Here is a 21,491-nt window from a genome sequence, read left to right as displayed (position 1 = left end):
AACGTTGAATCTGTAATTGCTTTACATTTCTGCAAACTACTGGTTGACGATGGAGCAACTTAACATGATCCATGGCCAAGCATTAATTTCAAATAGTTGGCAGTGTTGATAATCCAGTAGAGAACCCATCTTCCATGATACAAGACTCTTGGAACGAAACCTTTTTGGATTGGAGTGAGGGAGAATTTTTTCTCAGGAGATTTAGAAGGAAATAATGTTGGTCATGGTTAATTTACAGGGATATTATCATAAATTGAAAGTCCCTCTAAATAAAAATTGAACAGTGTTGCTTCAACTTTTCTTTTTCATGTATGAAAAAAGTAGGAAATTTTAGAAATATTTTTCCTTTTTAAAACTTTTCCAAAAAATTCTTGCAGCCTGTAAGAGGAATTTTGTTAGCTTTATTGGCGTTGATGTGATAAAGGAAATACCAATACACCATTTGTGTTTACCATATATGTACAAAAAGGGAAATGATATATTCTCCCCCTCTACCGTAAAAGAGTAGTCATAAATACACTAGAGGGGCTCCGGATTTGCTGGGGTCCATCGCAAAAGGCATTTCGTGCCTGGTCACTCGCATGCCAGACCAGCCACGAAATGCCTTTTGCGCTGGCAACTCCCATTTAGTAATTTAGACATAGGAGATTTAAGCTGTTTTGTTCCCACTTTTTTTTTTTCATGTCAGACCAGCCACGAAATGCCTTTTGCGCTAGCAATTTAGACGTAGGACTAGGAGATTTAAGCTGTTTTGTTCCCACTTTTTTTTTTTTTTTTCTTTGTTTTTTATTTTGTTTTGAAAGATGATGGCATGTTTTACTGAAAACATAAGAAAGGAAAGTGATCAAGCTGACCCCTCCACAAGGCCAGGACAAAAAAGAAGAAGGAAGAAACACAGCAAATTACAAAATGATTATATACGACCCAAAAAAGGAGAAACCCAACACCATCCACAGCTTTAATCTTGTATGTCAATATAAGAAACGGGTTTTGTCCAAATTTCATCAAAGAGAAAAGAGTGTTGCTTAAACCGACAAAATATAAAATAAAACATCCTCAAATGACTGAAGAATTTTCAAGTCACAAAAACAAAAAATAGTTACCAGTGCAGAGATCATACCACTTCTACAGTCAGCCTTTGAAGCTCTGATTTTCACTCCTTACAACTATCATTTGGATTTCTTTCCTTGTTTCTTCTTTATGACTTCATCAATGTACATTATACCCTTACCTTTGTAAACTTCTGGAGGCTTGCAACTACGAACAGCAGCGGCAAACTGATGCACCCTCTGCTTATCAATGCCAGTACAACATACTATATTGGGTTTGAAACAAAAGACCCGAACGGCTGGTGGGACCGTCAGTTCTACCTCATGACTATAACCCAATTTCAGAAACAGCAAACGCCCTTCTGCTTCAGCTCTGGCTTTGAACCCAACTCCTACAATCTTAAGAAAACGAAAAAAATTCGCTTCCATGTTTAGTTTCCTAGCAAACCACTAGCAGCCCCTGCAAAGAATGATACAAATGTAAGAAGAGGAGAAAGAACAAGAGGCCAGTAAAAGAAAGGAGCTTAGAAAAAGAGGGGGAAAAGCAAATGAACAAGATTGTCTATCAATTCTAGAAAAAAGAAAAATTGTAACTGTTGTTAAAATCCAAAAAAATACTATTCAAGTGTCACAGTCCAGTTCAATCCTGCAGAAAACTATTCACATTACAACTTGCATCCTCTTTGAGGAAGCACATACATGAATCTTGACTTTGGAAGAGCTAGAAATTATATAGTTTTTAAATTAATTATATATTATGGATGCAAGGGAGATGAAAAGAAATTGCAATAAACATAATATAAACTTTTCCCCGATGTTCAGTTAGAATGCTTTCACAGTTCATCATGACATAGGACTGCTATGAATATTAAGAATAGACCTAAATTTGATGTAAAATGTCAGTATGTGGCTGATTACTTTAGATCTGAATCATCCATATTATGTGTGTGTGGGTGTGTGTAAAAAATGTCCCAAATGCCATTAAAAAAAATGTCCCATATACTTTAGAAGAAAAAATGTCCCACAATTTATGATATGATTTTGTGATCTGCTGCACATGTTCCACTTAATGGATTTACAGTCTAATTCAATTTACAGAGCAGTCAACAGTATAACACGACAATACCCGTGTTTTATGAGGCGTGCCTTTGCTGAATCCCATGTTTTCTTTCACCATGGAAAGCCAAGTCATTCAGTCATTTCCATGGCAATGTGAAACTTGTAAACATCAATCATTTGTAGAAAGTTGGGGGGAAAGGAGATTAACAAAAATATAGGATAAACTATATTCAAAAATTTAAAAATAGAAAAAAGAAAAATTAAGGTTGAACGTAAAGAGGAATTTAACTAGTATTTTTTTGTTCAAGCATACAAATACATTTCCATCTTCCCATTTGAAAGACTTCAGTTTGTTCAAATATTCATTTCACTTAATATAAAGGTGATTACAGGACAGTCACACCAATCACTTGCAAAAACAAATAGAAGTCAATGTAGAGGTGGTACAGAGCTCCGTTGTATCAATATCAGTTTCATGAGGCCATAGGAGCTTTCAATCTTCTCAACCTTGATTTACTTCCCCCGTTTTCTGATCCTCAGTTCCTTACAGATTATCTTTCTGTTCTTCAGGCTTCGAAGGACGTGGCGGTAGGATCTCAACCACCATATTCACCAATTCTTCAAGTACTGGTTCCAGACCACGATTCTCACAGTCCTCTATAATAGGGAAGATTTCGGGTTGGGATGATGGCCTAATGTTGATAATATTTAGTTTTTCAGCTTTTGAAAGCCTGTATTTTTCAGATATTTTCTGAAACTTGTCAATGCTTTCTATCGTTTGATTGCAAGCAGCAGTTTGAACCAAGTAATCAAAAACCTTGCACTCTGATGGGGTTACAGCACCAAGAGCTCCCAGAGGATCACTAGTCGCCACTCTAGTCCGTAAAATGTTGAGCACTTCAAAATTTGTTAGCGCCCCAGCTTTGGCTTCTATTACTTTCATTATCAGAGTACGAGCTCACAATCAGACCGTGAACACAGTGACGCAAAGAAACCAATTCCAGAAATAATCCACAATCAAACTGTTACTTGAATTGCATATCTGAAAACATCAGCAAAAAACTGCACCCTCCTGTATTTATTGACAAAACCCAAATAGTCTCCAACGTATGCAACCTAAACCCTAAAGGAAAAAAATTCCTGTTAACTGGTTTTAGGGTGTGGGTCTCTGATGTGGGTCTCCGGCGAGAGCTCCTTCTTCGATGTGGGTCTCCGGCGACCAAGCTCCTTTATTGTTCCTAATTGTTGAAAGTAGTAAATGAAACACTTTACAACCTAATCAAAAGTATTTTATAATCCAAATCCTAACAACTATCAATTTGTCCACACCAATGATATGAAACATAAGCGCTAACTCATGAACTGATTTTTTTAAGCAGAAAACTTCATGAAATGAAATTTTCACAAATTCCTTATATATATATATATATATATATTTGAAAGGTAACGATATTCATTCCAAGGAAGTTAAATATACAACGAAGGGACAAGCTGTCCCCACAAAATAAGATGCACGCAGCACCCAACATTACAGCAAAACAAAAATACACAGAATCTAAAAAGCGCAGAAATTACACAATTGCACAGAACAATAAGATTATCCGACACCTTGTTGGGGGAGTCCGAGAAGCACCTCAACCGTTTACAATTCCACACCATCCTCTGCCAATCTATCAGCCTTCTCATCGGCGACCTTCTCATGTGTCGATCTTGGGGGCAAATAAAGCGCACTAAATCCCGAATCTCCGCAATGATATTCTCAAGCTTCCGGGGACCCCTACTCTTATTTGAGGCCCAAGCTAATGCATTCGATGAGTCACCTTCGATGATAAAGGAGCCCAAGTTGTGCTCCGCGTACCATCTCAGCCCAAAGAGCAAGGCTAGACCTGGCAAGAAGTGACCTGGACCTGCGGGTCGACCCGGCCAGCCCGTAATTTTCGGGTCCGGGTCTGAAAGTAGTGACCCGTTTAATTTTGACCCGCGGGTCCACCCGGCCCGTCAAAACTTGGTCCGGGCCAGGTGGACCCGCGGGTGCCAGTTAAAAAAGACAGGAAATTAGGTTTTTTTCATAATACCCAAAAATTAGGTTATTTCTCTTTGTCCGAATCCTTCTCTCTCTGACTCTCTCAAATTAGGGTTTCCCACTCCGACGACCTCACCGGCGTCGCCTCCACTCCAGGGTGGACCAGATCGCATTGTCTCCACATGTATGAAAAAACCCTATATTTTTCTTTCTCAATTTCAATTTTTTTCTCTTTATAAGCCCTAGCTAGTTCGTTATTTGGTTTGCTTTGGTGGTTTAGAAATGGGTCTTTCATGGATTCATGTATTATATAGAATCAGAGCACCGTTGTTTTGTTCGATTGTTTGAAAGAATTCTGCTTGCCATCGAGTATGTCACTATTTTATGCTGAAATTTAAAAAACTCACTATTTTACTTGGAATATTAAAAACCCATTTTGTGTTTCTCAAATTTTGGGAGATCTTGAGTGGGCTTGCTGGGATTCAATATTACGTGCCTTTTTTTTGTTGAGCGAAACCAACTCTCTATCCATGACAATTTCTCACAGTTTTATAATGATAATACTACTGGACTAATTAGACTTTAGAATTAAGCTATAGTTTACGACATTCTAATCCATTTCATTATCATCTAATCCAAAAGTTTGAGTCGATATTATAACCACTATGTATCAGTTTTAAAACCACTATGTATCTAGATTTCTGCACTTTTGTTGAGAAAAACAGGGGGAAAACACAAAAAAAAAATTATAGATTAAAAATGGGTGACCCGCGGGTCGACCCGGCCTGTACGGGTGGGGGGTCCAGGTCCAAGATTAGTGACCCGTAAATTTTACGGGTCATTTTTTACCCGGACCCGTACGGGCCGGGTCAAACCCGGCCCGGCCCACCCATTTGCTAGGTCTAAGCAAGGCTCTAGCTTCGGCTTCGTTAGCATCACAAAAGCCAGCCGGGCCCGAGAAGGACGTCAATACAACACCGTTAGCATCTCAAATCAACCCTCCAATACCAGCTCGACAGGGGTTTGCCGATAGAGCTACCATCAGAATTCAACTTGACCCAACCCACCGGAGGAGTCTTCCATTTAGGAGGGATTTTCTCTTTCCATTTCTTTTCCCTAAAACTGCATGCCAATTCCTAAGGATTAAGTTACTAGTGCAAGTTTGATATCAAGAGCAATTCGCCAATTCAGTACCACCTCTTCTCCTTTTCTTCAAAAATCCTATTATTCAACTCTATCCAAATATTCCAAATCAGAACATAATGAACTAACAACCAAAAGAAAATCTTAAATAGCAGCATTTTTCAATACAATTGTTTCCCTATTGATGTTGATAATGAATATTTGTAGAGGAAAATAAACTTTGGGCCCGTTTGGATACCTCATGCATTTGAATTTTGATTTGGATTTGAGTTTTGGATACAAAATACATCCATCATCTTCATGAACATGTTTTAAGAGAGAGAGAAAGAGAGAGAGGAAGGGAGGGAGGGATGTCTCGCCGCTGCCGAAGCAACGTCGAGGAGCAGTGACGGTGAAGGGAGTTGCCACAACTATTGATTTCCAAATAATGTCTCACAGAAAAGATTTGAAAATCAGAATTTTTTGCACTGTTGTAGCTGATTTGGAAATTTTTAGGATCTGATCCAGTTCAAAATGTCAACTAAAACCAAATCTAAATCTTGTGGGTATCCAAATGTAGCCTTTATTTATTTGCATTTGGGTTCATAAAATGCTGCTGACTTATGTTTTAAACAATGGTGAAAATGAAAAAAAGAAGAAAGCAAGCCAACAGCATGAGCTTTAACACAATCCCAACAGCCTGTGACCCTTCTTATTCTCTTCCATGGATATTGGATACACTTTTCTCTCAAACTCATTTCTCTAAACAAGAAAGAAAACTCCCTTTTTGACAAAAAGGAAACCACGAGTGAAAAATATAATCTCACCTTGTTGTCTTCCTACACCCAAGGAAAAACACCAAGAGAAAAACACCCCTCGCCCTTTTTCTCTTATCTCCTCTTCTTCTCTACACGAGAGAATAACCCGAACAATACACCCCTTCTTCTTCTTCTTTCTCCAAGAGCTGAGTCTAATCTCTTGCTTTCTTAGAAAAAATCTCTTTGCCAAAAAAAAAAAAAAAACGTGTACTATCCAAATTTTAAACTCCTCCTCATGTTTCTACATACAAAACAGTTTTGGAAATTGATTTTCAACCATTTGAGAAACAAGACAAAACATAACACGATTTACCCTTGATAGACCCCTGGGGTCACACAGCATCGAAACGCTCCTCTTCTTGCTGAACCTCGAGTGATAAACAACCCACAATAGTTTCAGAACCCCTTTGCATCATCGTGGACTCCCCCGAATCGACTCCCTTTTACCATGGCTGTGTTCTTGTCAGAGTCCGCACTTTGCCTTACAATGACAATCAAAGCTCATTTAACTCTCCCGGGTTATGAACGAGTCAACCGAGTACTAAGCCGCATCAACAAAATATTTGACTGCATCGTAACAAGTCGACTAGGATTTGCTTTGGCCGTATTTTGACCCGCATCCGCATTTCGAAACACTGCAACTCTTCCTCATGTGAAATGAATAACAGATCTTGAAACCTTGCCTTGTAGACCAACAAAACATCAACTTTCCTTAGCATGACACTATCTCTTACAGATTTCCCCCCGCCCCAAGGCTCCTAATATTCCATGAGACTCATGTTGAAGCAACATATATGGTTCCTCGTAAAAAGAAAATCAAGCATGCACTAAACTGTGATGGATTGAGAAATGAAGTCTACATGTAAAACCCAATGAATTGCAGACATTAATCTTAGAAAACAAAATCAAAGAAGTGAAAACAGAGGAAGAATCTCAAGACAAAAAGAACCAAACAAATGAAATAGAGAAAGAAAAACAAAAAACAAAAGAAAAGATCTGAACATATAACCTATGACCAATGAATTAAAAATATACATTCATAATAATATAATGAATCTAACAACTAAAAGCATGCATAAATGTCAAAAAACTCAGAGGGCATAAAAGGTAAAATATGCGGCCATCGAGTTAAACCCATCACTGGTTTACCCTCTTCTCTATTGTTCATTGAAAATAAAGAAGAAAAGATATAAAACAACATACCTCAATTCAACGACTCAGACACAATTTATAGCAGCTTGATAATCATCGCCTTGCTCTTGCACGAGGACCGGAATCTCTTCGTTTTGAACCCTTACCCTTCTCCCTCGTCACCGTGAAACTTTTATAGGAATTAGGTTTTGGACACGGCATCGTATTCTGATTCCTGGGTTTGCTTCAAAAAATGGAATGGAATCAAGGGGCAGAAAGCCGAGGTGGAATTAAAGGGGGGAAATGTTGGGGTTTTCCAGCCCCAAGAGGTGGTATTCTGATTCCGCCCAGATTTGAATGGAATTTGTTAATTAAATTTATTATTTTATTTTTTTCCATTATGTTTCGATAGCAATCAGAATAGGGCGAATCCGTGGGGAAAGAATATGAACTGGAATCGAGGAAGTTATGGCTAATTTACTTGCATGATAAAGGTCTGTTACGGGATTTCAAATTTAGGATTATTTAAGTCATGTTTCTATATTGTAAGATACTTCAAAAAGATGACTGTGATTAGTTGCTTAAGTCTTAAGTTGGCTTTTAGGGTTTCTTAATAGTGAGGAATTATTGAATGAAAATTAGCAGATGGGCTTTTTAGTCTTGCGAGAAGTTTTGGGTTGCCAATATTAGCCCTGCAAAAGTATTTTCTAGTTCATTTTGAGAAACTCGACTTCAACTGGATTGAAGTAAATCTCATCCCCTTCAACGATGATTGAATGTCCCATTTTTTTGTCTTCACTGGTGCACAACGAAGAACCTCCATGGATTTAGATTAAATTAGCATTTGTCTAGGCCCTTTAAACCTGTTGTAATTAATGCTGGAATTTCGAGCCATTACTCGCTCGAGTGGCTGGTATTTTGATTCCACGAAAAAATCTCCAATTTCACAAAGAAAATCCCTCCCTCCCTCTCTCTCTCTCTCTCTCTCTCTCTCTCTACGCCACCCTCTTGCAAAAAATTCCAAACGAAAAAATTATAGAGAAAATCTCACTAGGAGAAAGGATCTCTCTATCTATCTCTCTCCACGCACCCTCCTCCTCCTTGGAAACCAAATGTTCACATATACTCTCTCTCTCTCCTTGCACCCTCCTTCGAGACGACCAAACGTTCAAAAATCTCCAATTTCACATACACTGTTACGGTCCTGAGTGGGGGTCCACCTAGGTATGGGACTGGATGGAACCCAGCCTGGTACGAGACAGGTTTAAAGGGCATTGCCTAACGTGTTCCATTAGCTCTGGAGCTTTTGGCGTATCTGTAAGGTACCTAATATTTGGCATCAGAGCAACCACCGCGCTATGTGTTCGACTCACGAAAGGGGCGACTTGTGGAAATGACTACCTAGAAAAAAGGCCAGAGTGAAAGCCATCGCATAGTGGGCCGTCAAGGACAATGGATTCAGAAGCGTGGTGGAATGTTATGGTCCTGAGTGGGGGCCCACCTAGGTATGGGACTGGGTGGGACCCAGCTAGGTATGGGACAGATTTAAAGGGCCCTGCCTAACGCGTTCCATCAGCTCTGGAGCTTTTGACGTATCGGTAAGGTACCTAACATACAATATCTCACTCTCACTCTCTTTCTCTCCCTTCGTTCTACGGGTTAGTGACTCATAAGGGGAAGTGATATATAACCTCCCCCCGGCGGTTCTTTTTACTGGGGACAGCCAGTTTCAGTGTATCAGTGTCTGCAAGGGGGTTGTACTTCACGTTGGAAGGATTCAACGGACTTGATTGCCACGTACATTGCAGCTAGCTGTCCCATGTAAAGAAAAGGAGCAAATTTATCATTTCCCTTCATATGTATAAGCCAATTGCTAACGCATCAATTCTCTTGGCTACCCCATGACTAATGGGAACGCATTAGTCTAGGCCATACCTCCAAAAGTGATGTGAAGGCCCCAGGACTAAAGGAATCAAGGTATGACCTAGTAATGATGCCGAAATCCGGTCCCTAGATCAAGGGCTGGTAGAGCTCCAATCTGCGACGTTCTGCGCTCACAGTGAAAGCATTAGGGTCCCGGAGCTGTAGCTCTAGGAAGCCACTCCGACCCTCAAGTCAGACATCGGTACCACAGATAAGAGCCAAGTGATAAGAGTAACGGGGAACTGATCTCAGGGTTCTTGAGGTTGAAGACGAGGTAGAGAATATGTGAGAGAGTGAAAAAAGATCGTGGTACCATTGAACGTGGGGGCTTTTATATGAAGGGGGGATCTTACATTGTGGTTTGGTGTAGGTGAGACATGTCGCGGCCTCATCAGAGGAGGGGTAATGATGGTATCATTCCATGTATCCTCGTCCTCGAAGAAAGCTGATAGGCCCTTGAGAGGAAGAAGGTTCCTTGCCTTCTCAGGTAGTGGTGCGTTCTAAGGAGGTGGCGGACAGGTTTGTGGGGTGAGGCCGTGCAAGGGAGCGGCCGTTGGTTGGCGTGCTTTTGCCACGTGTCGCCACCTCAGAGGGGGGGGGGGGGGGGGGGGTCTGATTTTACCCAGTTTACTATGGACCAGGCTTAAAGGGGGGGGCCTGAACTAATAATGCATTGCATTAGTGGTGGTGTGGTGCCTCTGGTGGATTTGTTGGGAAGCAGTTCGCTTATGAATCACTAACCTGTACCTGTAGAATAAAAGGAAGCAAAGGGGACTGTTCAAATTTGATCTGAAGCCTCGAATCCAATGCATATTCAGTTTGGGCAATCTAGCTATTTAACATGTGATATTGAATCATGGCCGTTCCAACGTGATCGGACCGTCAGATAGGTTCACTCGGGTCACATGGTTGCACGTGCTAGACATTATTATTATTATAGCGAAGAGAGAGAGATAGATAGATAGAGCCACAGAGGGCGAATGGAGGAGATTTGAACATTCTTGTCGTGATATTATTATGTTTTTGGTGGATAAACAGAGGATATGAACGTCATTACATTTTCTTGTTCCATCCCTATACCCAAATCCTTTTCTCTCTTCATTAAATCGGATTTCTACTCTTCAAAGAGAAATTCATCCCTGGGTTTGTATCGGAGGAATCCACGAATCTCTGTGTTGAAAGCATCAGAAGATGGATTTGTGGTTGTCGAGGACGATCTCCACGCACTTTTGCAGGTATGCCTTTTTTGCTTTTTATTATTCTTTTTCTATATTTTTTCTTCTTTGTTGTGGACTCTTTTGATGGGTATGCTTCATTCATGCTTCCTTTCTCCAATTTTCATTTTCCTTTTTATTGGTGTCCTCTTCTCATCATATTCTTAGTCGTGTTAGAATGTAATAGATCAGATCTAGAAATATCTGACCGTTGAATTATTGTCGTGGTTGATTAGGAAGTTACTTTGGTAATGTATTTTGAAATCCAAACACAAGTAGTTATAGGCAGTTAACCACATGTTTATCCTGTAAACTACTTGTAAACCCCTCTATAAATATAATGCAAATGCAGCCCAGAATGTATTTGGTTCTCTCCCTATTTTCCTATAATTTTCAAGCTCTTTTAAGTTGGGTCAATCTCAGATTTTGGATATTTTACTTCTCACCCTTTTTCAGTCATAGTTATATTGAATTTGGCATTACAATCTCAGATTTTGGATATTTTACTTCTAAACCTTTTTCTGTCATAATTATATTGAATTTGGCATTACAATCTCAGATTTTGGATATTTTACTTCTAAGCCTTTTCTGTCATAGTTCTCTTGAAGTTGGGTCCTCTTCTTTGATGACATAATGTTGTTTTGCTTTTACACATCTGCCTTCTGCACTCTCAATGGTTTGTTCATTTGGCCACTAGGTGATTTGTATATAGAAATGTGGTTCCTAATTCTTTCATTCTTTTTGAGGTTTTCTATAATCGATTTAACACAAGGAAATGTGAAGAAGACTTAAAGTGAGTACCTATAACTGTGATTTAGGTAAATGGTCTCACTAGTTATAGTTTTACTCATTTCTGAGATTGTTATCAGCATTTTAACAGCCCTACTTGCAATTAGCTTGCAGGGATGAACTAACAGGCATGTTTAACTGTTTTTATTGTTTAAGTGTAATTGAAGTGAGTTATCTCCTTTATTAGAGGTAAAATAGAGCACAGAGGTGCTTTTATCCTGATCACTCTGGTATAAATGTAAGAGTTAGTGGGGGCATAGATCTTATACTTTGACAAGTAAAACCAATGGTCTAAAGCTCTCTAAGAGACCCTCTATATCGCCAATTGAAATCAGTTTGATTGGGCCATGTCCAAACTTCGGTATTATGAAAACTCTGCCTTTGAAAATCAACACGGCCGGGTCGAACTCTAAGATTTGGAAGAGTAATTTTTGAGTCCATTCCATATTTTTTTTGGTAGGTAAGCTGGGATCAAACCTGAGACCTCAAGGGATTGAGCCTCAAGCTCAATGGTAAAAGGCTTTGTCCTTGCACCCTGAGGTCGGAGTTTCGATCCAAAAAAAAGAGGGAATTTGTCCAGTCCATATTTTTTACATTGACTATGGCTATAGAAATTTAGCATTCGAAAAGAAATTTTTAACTTCTAGAAATTCAAGGTAGGACCTATTAAATTTAGGGAGGTCATATATTCACCCTTTTTTTTAAAACTCTGGACTAGTGTTTAAAAATGCGGATACAGTGCGGGACGCGGCCGAAGAAAATCCTAGTCTACTCGAAACGATGTGGTCGAGTACTAGATTGATGTGGCTGAGTACCCGGTTGACGCGGTCATAATTCGGGAGAGTCAAAGGAGTTTTTATCGACTCTGTGGGGAAAATGCGGAACGCGGCGGCGCAACGCGGAACACGAGCAAGGTAAAATGGATTCGACTCTGGGGAGTCGATGCGGGCGTGGGGCAGATTTAAAACTATGCTTGGGACAGCCGCCTCTAGTGGAAAAGAGTAGTCATAAATACACTAGAGGGGGCTGTCCCAATTAAAAAAAGGGTGAATATATCATTTCCCTAAATTTAATGTAGTTTGTTTATTGGTATCTACTAATCATTAAGTTTCTTTTTTCCATTTACAATGCTTTTGTGACATTCTTCGAGAGGTGCTTAGTGAGTCCAGTTTATTTTCTTACTCTGGTCTATTTGTATTGAGAATCATCAGTTGCATTGAATTTCAGCTGTATTGATTCATATTTGCATATATTTTGATGTTAGATTATGCTCTATGGGGCATATTTCTTGCAATTTCTATCAACATCAGTTCCATCTCTGTTGTAGATTTTACCAAGAGATTTGCGTGAGAATCTTCAAAATGAATCAAGAAGAGCTCAGCTTTTAGAGGTGATTACTGTCAAACTTGTAAACGTGCAATGTTGTGCTTGCTTGTTTGAAATTAAAGGCAGGTTGATTCCTTGGCTGCCTTATGCATTATTGCATATATAGTAGCAAAATGACTAAAGTAATTGGATCTTTCATGTCACTTACATTTTATGTATTCATCTTGCAATAGGTTGTATTGGATTTGGGTCGTTTTCCGGAAGCACGTTTCCTCGGTGAATCTGGTGGGCAATATTTGAGGAATACAGAGGTAAACTTCACGATCTCGAGTTACAACTTTCACCTTATGATTGTTTCTCTCTCTCTCTCTCTCTCTCTCTCTGTTTATATCTCTCTCCTATCTATGTGTGTGTGTGTGTTTTTTTTTTTTTTCCTTTGTTTTGGTAAATGCTACAGTTAGTAGTTTTTTTCCAAACAATATTCACCGGTGACAATGTTGCATGGAGTTTTAATATTGTGGTTGCCTATCTCTTAATTTTTATCTATATAATAATTTTTCCTATATAATTGGGGCATGAAAAGAGCCTCGGGGAACGTTGGTCCATTGTGACCTGGTGGCCACGGGTTTGAGTCATGTAAACAGCCTCCCTGCAAAGCAGGCGCAAGGATGTGTACATCTAGCCCTCCCCAGACTCCGCAATGGCAGGAGTCTCGTGCACTGGGCCGCCTTTTTTTTTTTTTTAATTGGGGCATGAAAACATGTCGTTGTCAGTGCAAGGAGCTAGTCGTCAAATATAGTGATGCAAATTGTGGGCCCAATAGGAGGCATCTTGCCCATTAGGATTTTAGAGATTTATTTTCCATGTTATTTAGTTTCTAGGATTTTATTTTCATGTTTTAGTTTTAGGGCTTTTATTTACCATGGAATTTTATTTCCATTGCCTATATATAGTTCTCATGTATGGAACTTTAATTAGTTTTGGATGATTAATTGAATTGAGATTCTCCCCTCTAATTTCCTCTCTTTTTCTCCCCTCTAATTCTTCTCTTCTTCTACTTCTAGTTCTACTCCTCTTCTTCTATTCTCTTCTTCCCCTATTCTTCTTCTATTATTCTCCTCCTATTCTCTTCTTCATCTCCTTTTCTCCCCTTTCTTCTATTTCTCTTCCTGGTCCTACATCATTTAGCGGTTTTGAAAATCACATATGCTCAAAATTTCCAAATTGTCATGTTAACTCATGGGCATCCATGCTTGATACACTTCTGTTTCGACAATTTCTTAAAAGACTAATTTCCCTTGTTTTATCGCTTTTGGTTCAGCCATTCAAGGTTTCAAGACATCTCAAAGCTAGAGCTCACTAGCTCAGTATTGACTTCTACTTTTCCATCAAGTAGGTATCAATGAAAGAGTTGGAGGAAGCTCAAAAAGCTGTTGGAGAGTTTGGAGGAGACAACAGAGCAGGGATTGAGGGTACTCTGCATAGGATCTCTGCAATACGAAGCCGGAAAGGGCTGATTGTTGGGTTGACTTGCAGGGTTGGTCGAGCAGTTACTGGCCATGTTGAGATGGTTCGTGATCTTCTGGATTATGGGGAGAGCATCTTGTTCCTAGGAAGGTATATTGTTTTATTTCACATCATGTTACAAGATTCCAATTTGTAAGAAAATTTCCATGTTGGACACCCATGTCAAGCACATACAAATATGAATATTAGGGAAAAACCAAATCGTTAGTCATCCTCATACATATTTCTATCCCTTTTTCTTGCTCTTCGATATTATTTATATTCTATTCATACTGTTTTAAAGGATTCCTACAAACCTAGATACATTTCTATCGTTTTTTTTTCTTGCTCTTGGATATTATTTATATTCTATTCATACTGTTTTAAAGGATTCCTACAAACCTCGATACATATTTCTCACTCGTAGCATGAACTAATATTTATGTGGTAAACATATCTGTTTATATCACCATATAACTGTATTGACATTTCAACTAGTCGTTCTTTCCAAAGTTACATCATTATGGACATGCCAACTAATCATTATTTCCAAAGTTAGTTTTTTCTTCACTAGTAGATTACATAATGACAGACGAAATAAATGCCAATTCCTTCCAATCTTTCTTTTCTTCACCAGTGAATTACATAATGACAGACGAAATAACATGCTGATTCTTTGCAATCTGTCTTTTAGGCCTGGTGTAGGTAAGACTACGGTCATGCGTGAGATTGCACGTGTCTTAGCAGATGAACTTCACAAACGTGTGGTGCGTTAAGTATTTTGATATTCTTTTGTGGAGGAATGATAGATGAAAGGGCCCTTTTTATGCAAGGGCTAAAGAAGGGCCATTGAATAGATCCACGTCATTAAGTGCAACCGAATTCAGTTTCTCAACCGACTTTAAAAATGATGTGGATCTATTCAATGGCCCTTCTTTGGCCCTTGCATAAAGAGAGCCCTTGCATCTATCATTCCTCTCTTTTGTGTTATTTGACATTTGATGCACTCACATTCTTCATCAATGTACTAATGATTGAGATAGGTTATTGTGGATACTAGCAATGAAATAGGAGGGGATGGGGATGTTCCCCATGCGGCAATTGGGGGTGCACGGAGAATGCAAGTTCCAAACCCATCCATGCAGCACAAAGTCATGATTGAGGCAGTTGAGAATCATATGCCTCAGGTGGTCATCGTTGATGAGATCGGTACTGAAGTGGAGGCCCTCGCTTGTCGCTCTATTGCAGAAAGAGGAGTAATGCTTATTGGTACTGCCCATGGAGAACGGCTTGAAAATATAATAAAGAATCCCACTCTTACTGATCTGGTTTGTTCTTTTCTCTGTGCAAAATTTTCTCTTTCTACCGGAAAAAGAAACCCCTTACCTGTTACTTGGTAAACTTTTTACTTATTTTCCAGTACTTAATCCATTACTTATCCTCCTATTGGATTTTGCAATCAATGAACTTTGCTCTGTGCTAACTAACATTGTTAGGTTCATCTGTTATCCTCTTTGGGCTGGAAGATAATTGAGATTGGAATTATAGCAATGACATAAAATGTTTGTGTTTATGAAAAAAAGTTCCATTTTTAAGGTTATTTTCTTCTTGTGTCATGAGAACAAGTTATGTTTTCTGATTTCTCCTTGCCAATGTACTACTGGAAATCAAGTTTAAAAGAGTAAATTGACTAGTAAAAAATCTGACTGAGTTGACTTGATTTGTTCAAGCCATGCGTCAAGGGGATAGGTAAGCTTTCGTGGAAGCCTGAGGGAACTCTATCAAGTATGGAAAAGTTTGAACTACAAAATAAGCTTTACAAACTTATGGTTTCAATAACTCAACGTAGCTTCTAATCCTGTTGAGCTCTGGATTCATTGGACCTCAGTTGGATTTCAAATTTTTAAAGCTTTCAAGAAATATTCGCAAACATAAGTATGTACTTTCCTTTATCTTCCCATGAAACTTTATATTCCCATGAAAAGTTGACCGAGTGTCACCTAAGTGTTGAGCCATAAGGTTTAGCTATGTTTATCATCAACCCTTGACGTTTTTCAGATGATTTTCTTTATACATTTTGAATTTTTCTTTTCAACTTATTGAAAGAACTGCTGTTTTAGCATTTCAGTGGTAACTGGTTTGTTTATGATGACAGCTGAAATAATTGTACGATCTTATGCAATTTTATTTTATTTTGAATGGCTACGCAATTCTATTTTTTTTATACACATTTAGTCTATAAAGGTAAGCCTTGTCTCTTGCGTGTCCAAGCTTATCATTCCATGAGCCATGATATTACTTGATTTATCTTGGCAAAAAGTTTCAATAACTCTCCGTTCCGGCCTAGAGATTATTGGATATGTTATTGGATCAGCGAAGACATAATACATTATTAGCATTTTATAACATATTATTAGCATTTTATAACATATTACCTTTATAACTTAGACAAGGACCCTGTATCTGTGTCAAACATCAACGTGAATCTTTCCAGGTGAACATTTCATAACTTACTGCCTTTATAGTACAAGTTTTACCATTATACTAGAAGATACTCGTCTGTAACTGTGGATTAAAAAAATGTGTCTAGAGGTAGACATTAGAACAATGTATCTAGTAAATGAATAACATCAAAAAAGCAACAAACAGGTGAAATGAAGGGTTTTACCCCTAACAGTTGCATTTATATGTATCTGACACTCATGTCTCATATGTACATCCTATATATATTTTTTTTCGGGAATAGAGTTCCATTTTACATAGCATACAGCTATACAACTAACTTCAATATGTTAGAGGAATTTTAATAATATTCCCAAACTTAGTTACTTCAATTAAGGAACCTTTCTCTACAATTTCTAAATTTGCTAACGATATTTGATTTGGCTTTTTGATGATACCCGAGATGATGAGAATGCCGATCAGCTTTTCTAAGGGTTTTAGGTAGCTTTAAATGGTAGCAGTTTGTCCGCTTATACTATCCAATTTTGATATGTATTTGTGGAGGAATGCTAGATTCACTAGCGCCCTTGCAAAAAAGGAGGCAAAGGGCGCCCCTATTGGTCAACTTACATTAAAGACAGTTAAGACCGTAATTTTCTGTGCCATCTTTAATGGAAGTTGACCAATGGGGCGCCATTTTCTCCCTTTTTTGCAAGGGCGCCTGTGAATCTAGCATTCGTATTGTTAGATAGAGAACTAATAATTTAATCCAATATGATGCTATATGAAAGTTGTCATCTGATTCTTTTGTCAAAAATATCCAGGTTGGGGGAGTGGAGACTGTTACACTTGGAGATGATGAAGCCCGAGCTAGAGGTTCTCAAAAAAGCATTCTTGAGAGAAAAGCTCCCCCAACCTTCCCTTTTTTGATTGAAATGAGGGAAAGAAATTACTGGGTCACTCATCGGGTACATCAACACTGTTGTTACTTGTTAAAGCAAAAATGTGAAAACCTATCTTTCCTTTTCAATTCTAGGACTATTTCACCAAAATCCAATCTCAAGCAATGAACATACTTCCTTTAAAAATGCATTTCCATATTTACTCAAAAATGGAGCCTTGATAAGAAGTTTGAATTTATGATTTCAGCTAGTAAGATTTCACCATTTTAGGCGTTTTTGTTGATTATATGTATTCTTATAATTGGTGTTCTCCCATTCTCTGTGTATTTTGTATTTCCTATATACTTTGGGTCTCTGCTAAGTGTATATTAGCCATTTTAGTGTTTTCTACTATTTTCTTATTATTTTGTAGTTTTGCTCTTTAGATTGATTTTATTTTAATCATAGTGAGAATCATCTGTACTGTCCACATGGTTCTCTCTTTTTTCCTCTCGTTGTGACATGGTATGAGAGCTTTAAGGTTCTGTTGATACCCATATCCTGTCCTATAATTGATTTTCTGATATCTTACACTGTAAGGATGTGTCTTGTTTTCGCCATTCAAAAAAAAGAGGCGTCTTGTTTTCCAGTCTATACAGTTCATCATCACTTATTCATGCCACAACTAATCCACATTGTAGAATATTGACATCTTATTATGGGTCATACATATTAAGAGTTTTCAGCAACTTTTGGGAACTGTTTGGAGATATTCTGCATAGAATTTAAAGACACTATGGAAAAATGACGTGCACACGGGGACGGCCTAGGAGTTCAGGCTTACTTTTAACCTAGGATGGTCTTACTTTTTTCCTCTCGTGCATAAGAAATAGGGTGTATGATGTAGTGTTGGTGTGAGTATATGAGGTATATGCAAGGGAAATAATAAGGGAGGCATTTGAAGTGGCTGATCGAGTGGGGTATTTAGAGTGGTTGAGAAAAGGTCACAGGAGAATGCCACCTAGACGCAACCTCCACCTCAGCCTAACTGAATTTGCCATGTCAGCCTTAACAGCTGTCCAAGGCTGCAATTGAGCTAACAATCTAGCTAGCCTCCAGCTAGCAAGCTTCTAGAACCTCCCTCTCCTTCTATAAATAGAGGATGAGGCAATGCACCTGGGAGAGTTTTCTGGGGGGAGAAAAAAAATCTGAACGTGAGCTCCTTGGTAGGGGTTACTGGGTTAGTTTGTTTTCTATGTTTGGAGAGGAAAAATTCATATTGGCTGACACTGTTACCTTTTTTTCCCAGTTCTAAACTTCAATCTATAGGATCTGATACATTAGCAGAAATTCTCTGCTGTGTTGTTCCAGCCAACTTGAAAACTTGCTGACTTCTCACGTCCGGTAAAACTCCACTTGATTTCAGTCCTACTTATCGCCTTTGATGATCTTCTATATAGATTTTCAAGAACTATACCGAGAACTCAAGGATCTGTTCTTGAATTTGAAGGTTCCTGAGACCAATTTCTATTGGTTTTACAAGAGCGTAGCTTAGACTGGGATGAGGTTTTTCTATGGCTGAGTGATTCTTGCGTGATCTTGATGATCTCTTTCACTCGTTCTCTCTGCTCTCGACAACTCTTCGTTTCCACTGGCTAGGTTCACATCTGAAAACCTCGTCTGGACAATTTGGTATTTCATTTCTTTATTCCTATGCAGTTTGGTATTTTGGTTGAGGACTTTTGGGTTTATCGGTTTTCATTTGGTGATTTCAGTCGCAATTTTAGAACTGTTTATGGTGATTTTTCTGGTTTATAAACTATAACATTGAGGTTAATCATATATGTTATTTTTTTGTTATGAAAACCCGGTTGAGTTAGTTTCTCCAAAAATATTATTCATGATGGTAGTATAGGGAAAGAGTACTGCCGATTGTAATTGATTGTTTCCATTTTACCTACCAAGTTAGAAGAAAAGAAGGTTAGTGTCAGATTTGGGATTTTAAAGGCTGACAGTCATGATTGTCAGAGATTTATTGACATTGTACCGATTTTTCATGAAAAGAAGGTTAGTACTCCTCTTGTATTTCACGTTTTTTTGGTTATTTATTTGAAAAATAAATATGACCACACTATACTTCAAATTCTGTGATTGAAATCATTAAGGGGGCCTATTATTTGTTGCTGGAATTAAATTTTAGCATTTATGGTGCCCTACCAAAACTCACTTATCGCCTACATGTGGCGCTGCTTACACCATTATACGCACATAATATGAGGTTCTCTCCATATCAGCGTGAATCTAGTCGTTTACCATCAAACCAAACACAAGGAACTTTAGTTTCAGTTTCAAAAAAAAACAATGAACTTTACTTTCAGTTCATTCTTGAATGCACTTTTAAATGAATGGAAGACATGAAATGAAAATGTTATCTTCTAAATTTTAACACATGATGTCCTTGTGTGTGAGTTTCTTCTTGTTGTAATGCAAATCTTTAGAACTAATGTTAGTGTTTCATTGCACACTTGTCGTTAGCATATCCTGTGGACATAATCCCAGCCTATATTTAATGCATCTGAGACTAGTTCCTTTTTGTCAATTCATGCAGACAGAGAGGAGTGTTGATATGTTGCTACAAGGGAAAAGGCCTCTTGTTGAGGTAATTTTATCAAGATCTCTGTATCTCACCAGAGAGAAAAGTTTGATTTAAACAAGAAAAATTCTGTCTGAAACCTTCAATTACCTTGAAACAAATGACAAGTATAGTATTATGATCACAGCTATAAAAATAGTAAAAGATAATGCAACTGTCACTGAAATTGCCTTTGTTGCTGTTTATTTTCAAAATGTCAGTTAAATTTTTTTAAAAAAAGGTAAAAACATCTTCTTGACAACAGGGTTTTAAAGGCACATCTAAAATAGATAAAAATTATTTGAAATTGTTTATTATTGGTCTTGTATAAATGAGTCCTGAACTGCTGATGTTAATACTTTATATTTCTTTTTCCTTGGATCAAAATTACAAAAGATTTGGTTTTGTAGGTGAGGAGGAGGGATGAACAATTCAGGGTTGTAATAGAGAGATGGAAGGCATATGATGGAGATGGGATTTAATCCATTTTACCATGTAATGCATTTCCAAGCTGCTACAATTTGCCATCTCTGATCCTTATATTAATTCAATATTTACACCACCATCTTTTGTTTTTACCATTCCTTTTTTTTTTCTTCTCAACTCAGTATATGTATAGTTCTTGGTTTTACTGTTTTAGTTCACCATTGATGTATATGGATCCATATTTTCTGAGGGGAGATGACAAAGAAATATAATCTTAAGTACACGGATAGTCTTCTGAAAGACCAAATACAGATGATGGGACCACCCTTGTGAAGTTGCCACGATCCAGACCGTTCATCTGATGGGCTTTACTTTGGGTATTGGATGATCTTGATTGTCAAATCAGTGGCCTGTAAATTGACTGTTAAAAAAATTGAGTGTTGCTCACACGAGTTTTAATTTGCTGTCCACACATACCACTAGATCATCTAGATGTTGTATTGGTGGGCCCCATCACAAGGTGTATAATTTATATGGGGAAGTGATAGATTAGCACCCTTTTCTTTCTTGGGCCACGCCTCTAACAACTCTTTTTACACTCCGAGAGTAGGAGGGGATGGCACGGGAAAGAAAAGGGGGCTAATATATCCTTAAAAAACTATTTTGTTTTCTTTGAGGGTCTTTACTTAGTAAATTGGAAAATGTTAGAAAATAGGTTCTTGGGTCCCATGTGTGCCACGTGGATGTGTATGGAACCATTGATCCGATTGATGACCACAAGTCCGGCCCAATATTGTTAAGCCCCCCATGATTGGATGGTCCTATCGCTTTGGTCCATTAAGAGTTGCTTAGTCTTGGTTACTCAAGTTTAACTTGATTTTTGTGGTCATTCATTTACAGGGCCTTGACAATAATAAGATGGGCCTTGACAATAATAAGATGGGCCTCATCTTTTCTGTGGGTCTACATAGTTTTTGCCCCATATATTTCCCCGCAGGCCAAAATTTGTTATGACATTTCTAACCATTAGATCAACACCCTACAAATGGGTGATCAAGTAAAATAGATGGTCAAGATTGTCTGATCAAAGATACTTTACTGGAATTGGCCATCCGAGGTGCGTAGTTCAGATCGAGCAAAGGTGGGGCCC

The 21,491-nt window shown here is 38.3% G+C and overlaps 2 protein-coding genes and 1 pseudogene across 4 annotated transcripts; 1 reads left to right on the top strand and 2 right to left on the bottom strand.

Moving 5' to 3' along the window:
• Nucleotides 1-953: 953 nt before the first annotated feature.
• Nucleotides 954-7,474, bottom strand: LOC143890657 (large ribosomal subunit protein uL6m pseudogene; annotated as a pseudogene). The gene is made up of 2 exons (XR_013255209.1): nucleotides 7,275-7,474; nucleotides 954-1,509 (listed from the first exon to the last, which is right to left on the bottom strand). The product of XR_013255209.1 is annotated as a large ribosomal subunit protein uL6m pseudogene (transcript).
• On the bottom strand, nucleotides 2,653-3,051 carry LOC143890556 (uncharacterized). Its single transcript, XM_077395283.1, has one exon. It carries the CDS (start codon nucleotides 3,049-3,051, stop codon nucleotides 2,653-2,655), a length of 399 nt encoding a protein of 132 aa, XP_077251398.1.
• Nucleotides 7,475-10,076: 2,602 nt separating the features above from the next.
• LOC143889386 (P-loop containing nucleoside triphosphate hydrolases superfamily protein) lies at nucleotides 10,077-20,624 on the top strand. Of its 2 annotated transcripts, XM_077393559.1 has the most exons (9): nucleotides 10,077-10,360; nucleotides 12,456-12,518; nucleotides 12,688-12,765; nucleotides 13,851-14,071; nucleotides 14,655-14,727; nucleotides 15,004-15,288; nucleotides 17,227-17,370; nucleotides 19,892-19,942; nucleotides 20,326-20,624. In XM_077393559.1, exons 1-9 carry the CDS (start codon nucleotides 10,169-10,171, stop codon nucleotides 20,395-20,397), a joined length of 1,179 nt encoding a protein of 392 aa, XP_077249674.1. In that variant the 5' UTR covers nucleotides 10,077-10,168; the 3' UTR covers nucleotides 20,398-20,624. The 2 variants fall into 2 exon arrangements, with proteins under 2 accessions (XP_077249674.1, XP_077249675.1); XM_077393560.1 differs by lacking the exon at nucleotides 12,456-12,518.
• The last annotated feature ends 867 nt before the right edge of the window (nucleotides 20,625-21,491 follow it).

Source organism: Tasmannia lanceolata, unplaced genomic scaffold, assembly GCF_043159265.1.
Source record: "Tasmannia lanceolata isolate RefF3 unplaced genomic scaffold, GAP_Taslan_0.1 ptg000013l, whole genome shotgun sequence".
NCBI classification, from domain to species: Eukaryota; Viridiplantae; Streptophyta; class Magnoliopsida; order Canellales; family Winteraceae; genus Tasmannia; species Tasmannia lanceolata.
This window is presented reverse-complemented; position numbering and strand designations above follow the sequence as displayed.

Excerpts from the sequence above, each read along its gene's own strand:
- LOC143890556 (XM_077395283.1), bottom strand. The coding sequence starts at position 3,051 with ATGAAAGTAATAGAAGCCAAAGCTGGGGCGCTAACAAATTTTGAAGTG.
- LOC143889386 (XM_077393559.1), top strand. The coding sequence starts at position 10,169 with ATGAACGTCATTACATTTTCTTGTTCCATCCCTATACCCAAATCCTTT. Across the intron at positions 14,072-14,654 it reads AGCATCTTGTTCCTAGGAAG|GCCTGGTGTAGGTAAGACTA; the intron begins GTATATTGTTTT and ends TCTGTCTTTTAG. Across the intron at positions 14,728-15,003 it reads ATGAACTTCACAAACGTGTG|GTTATTGTGGATACTAGCAA; the intron begins GTGCGTTAAGTA and ends TGATTGAGATAG.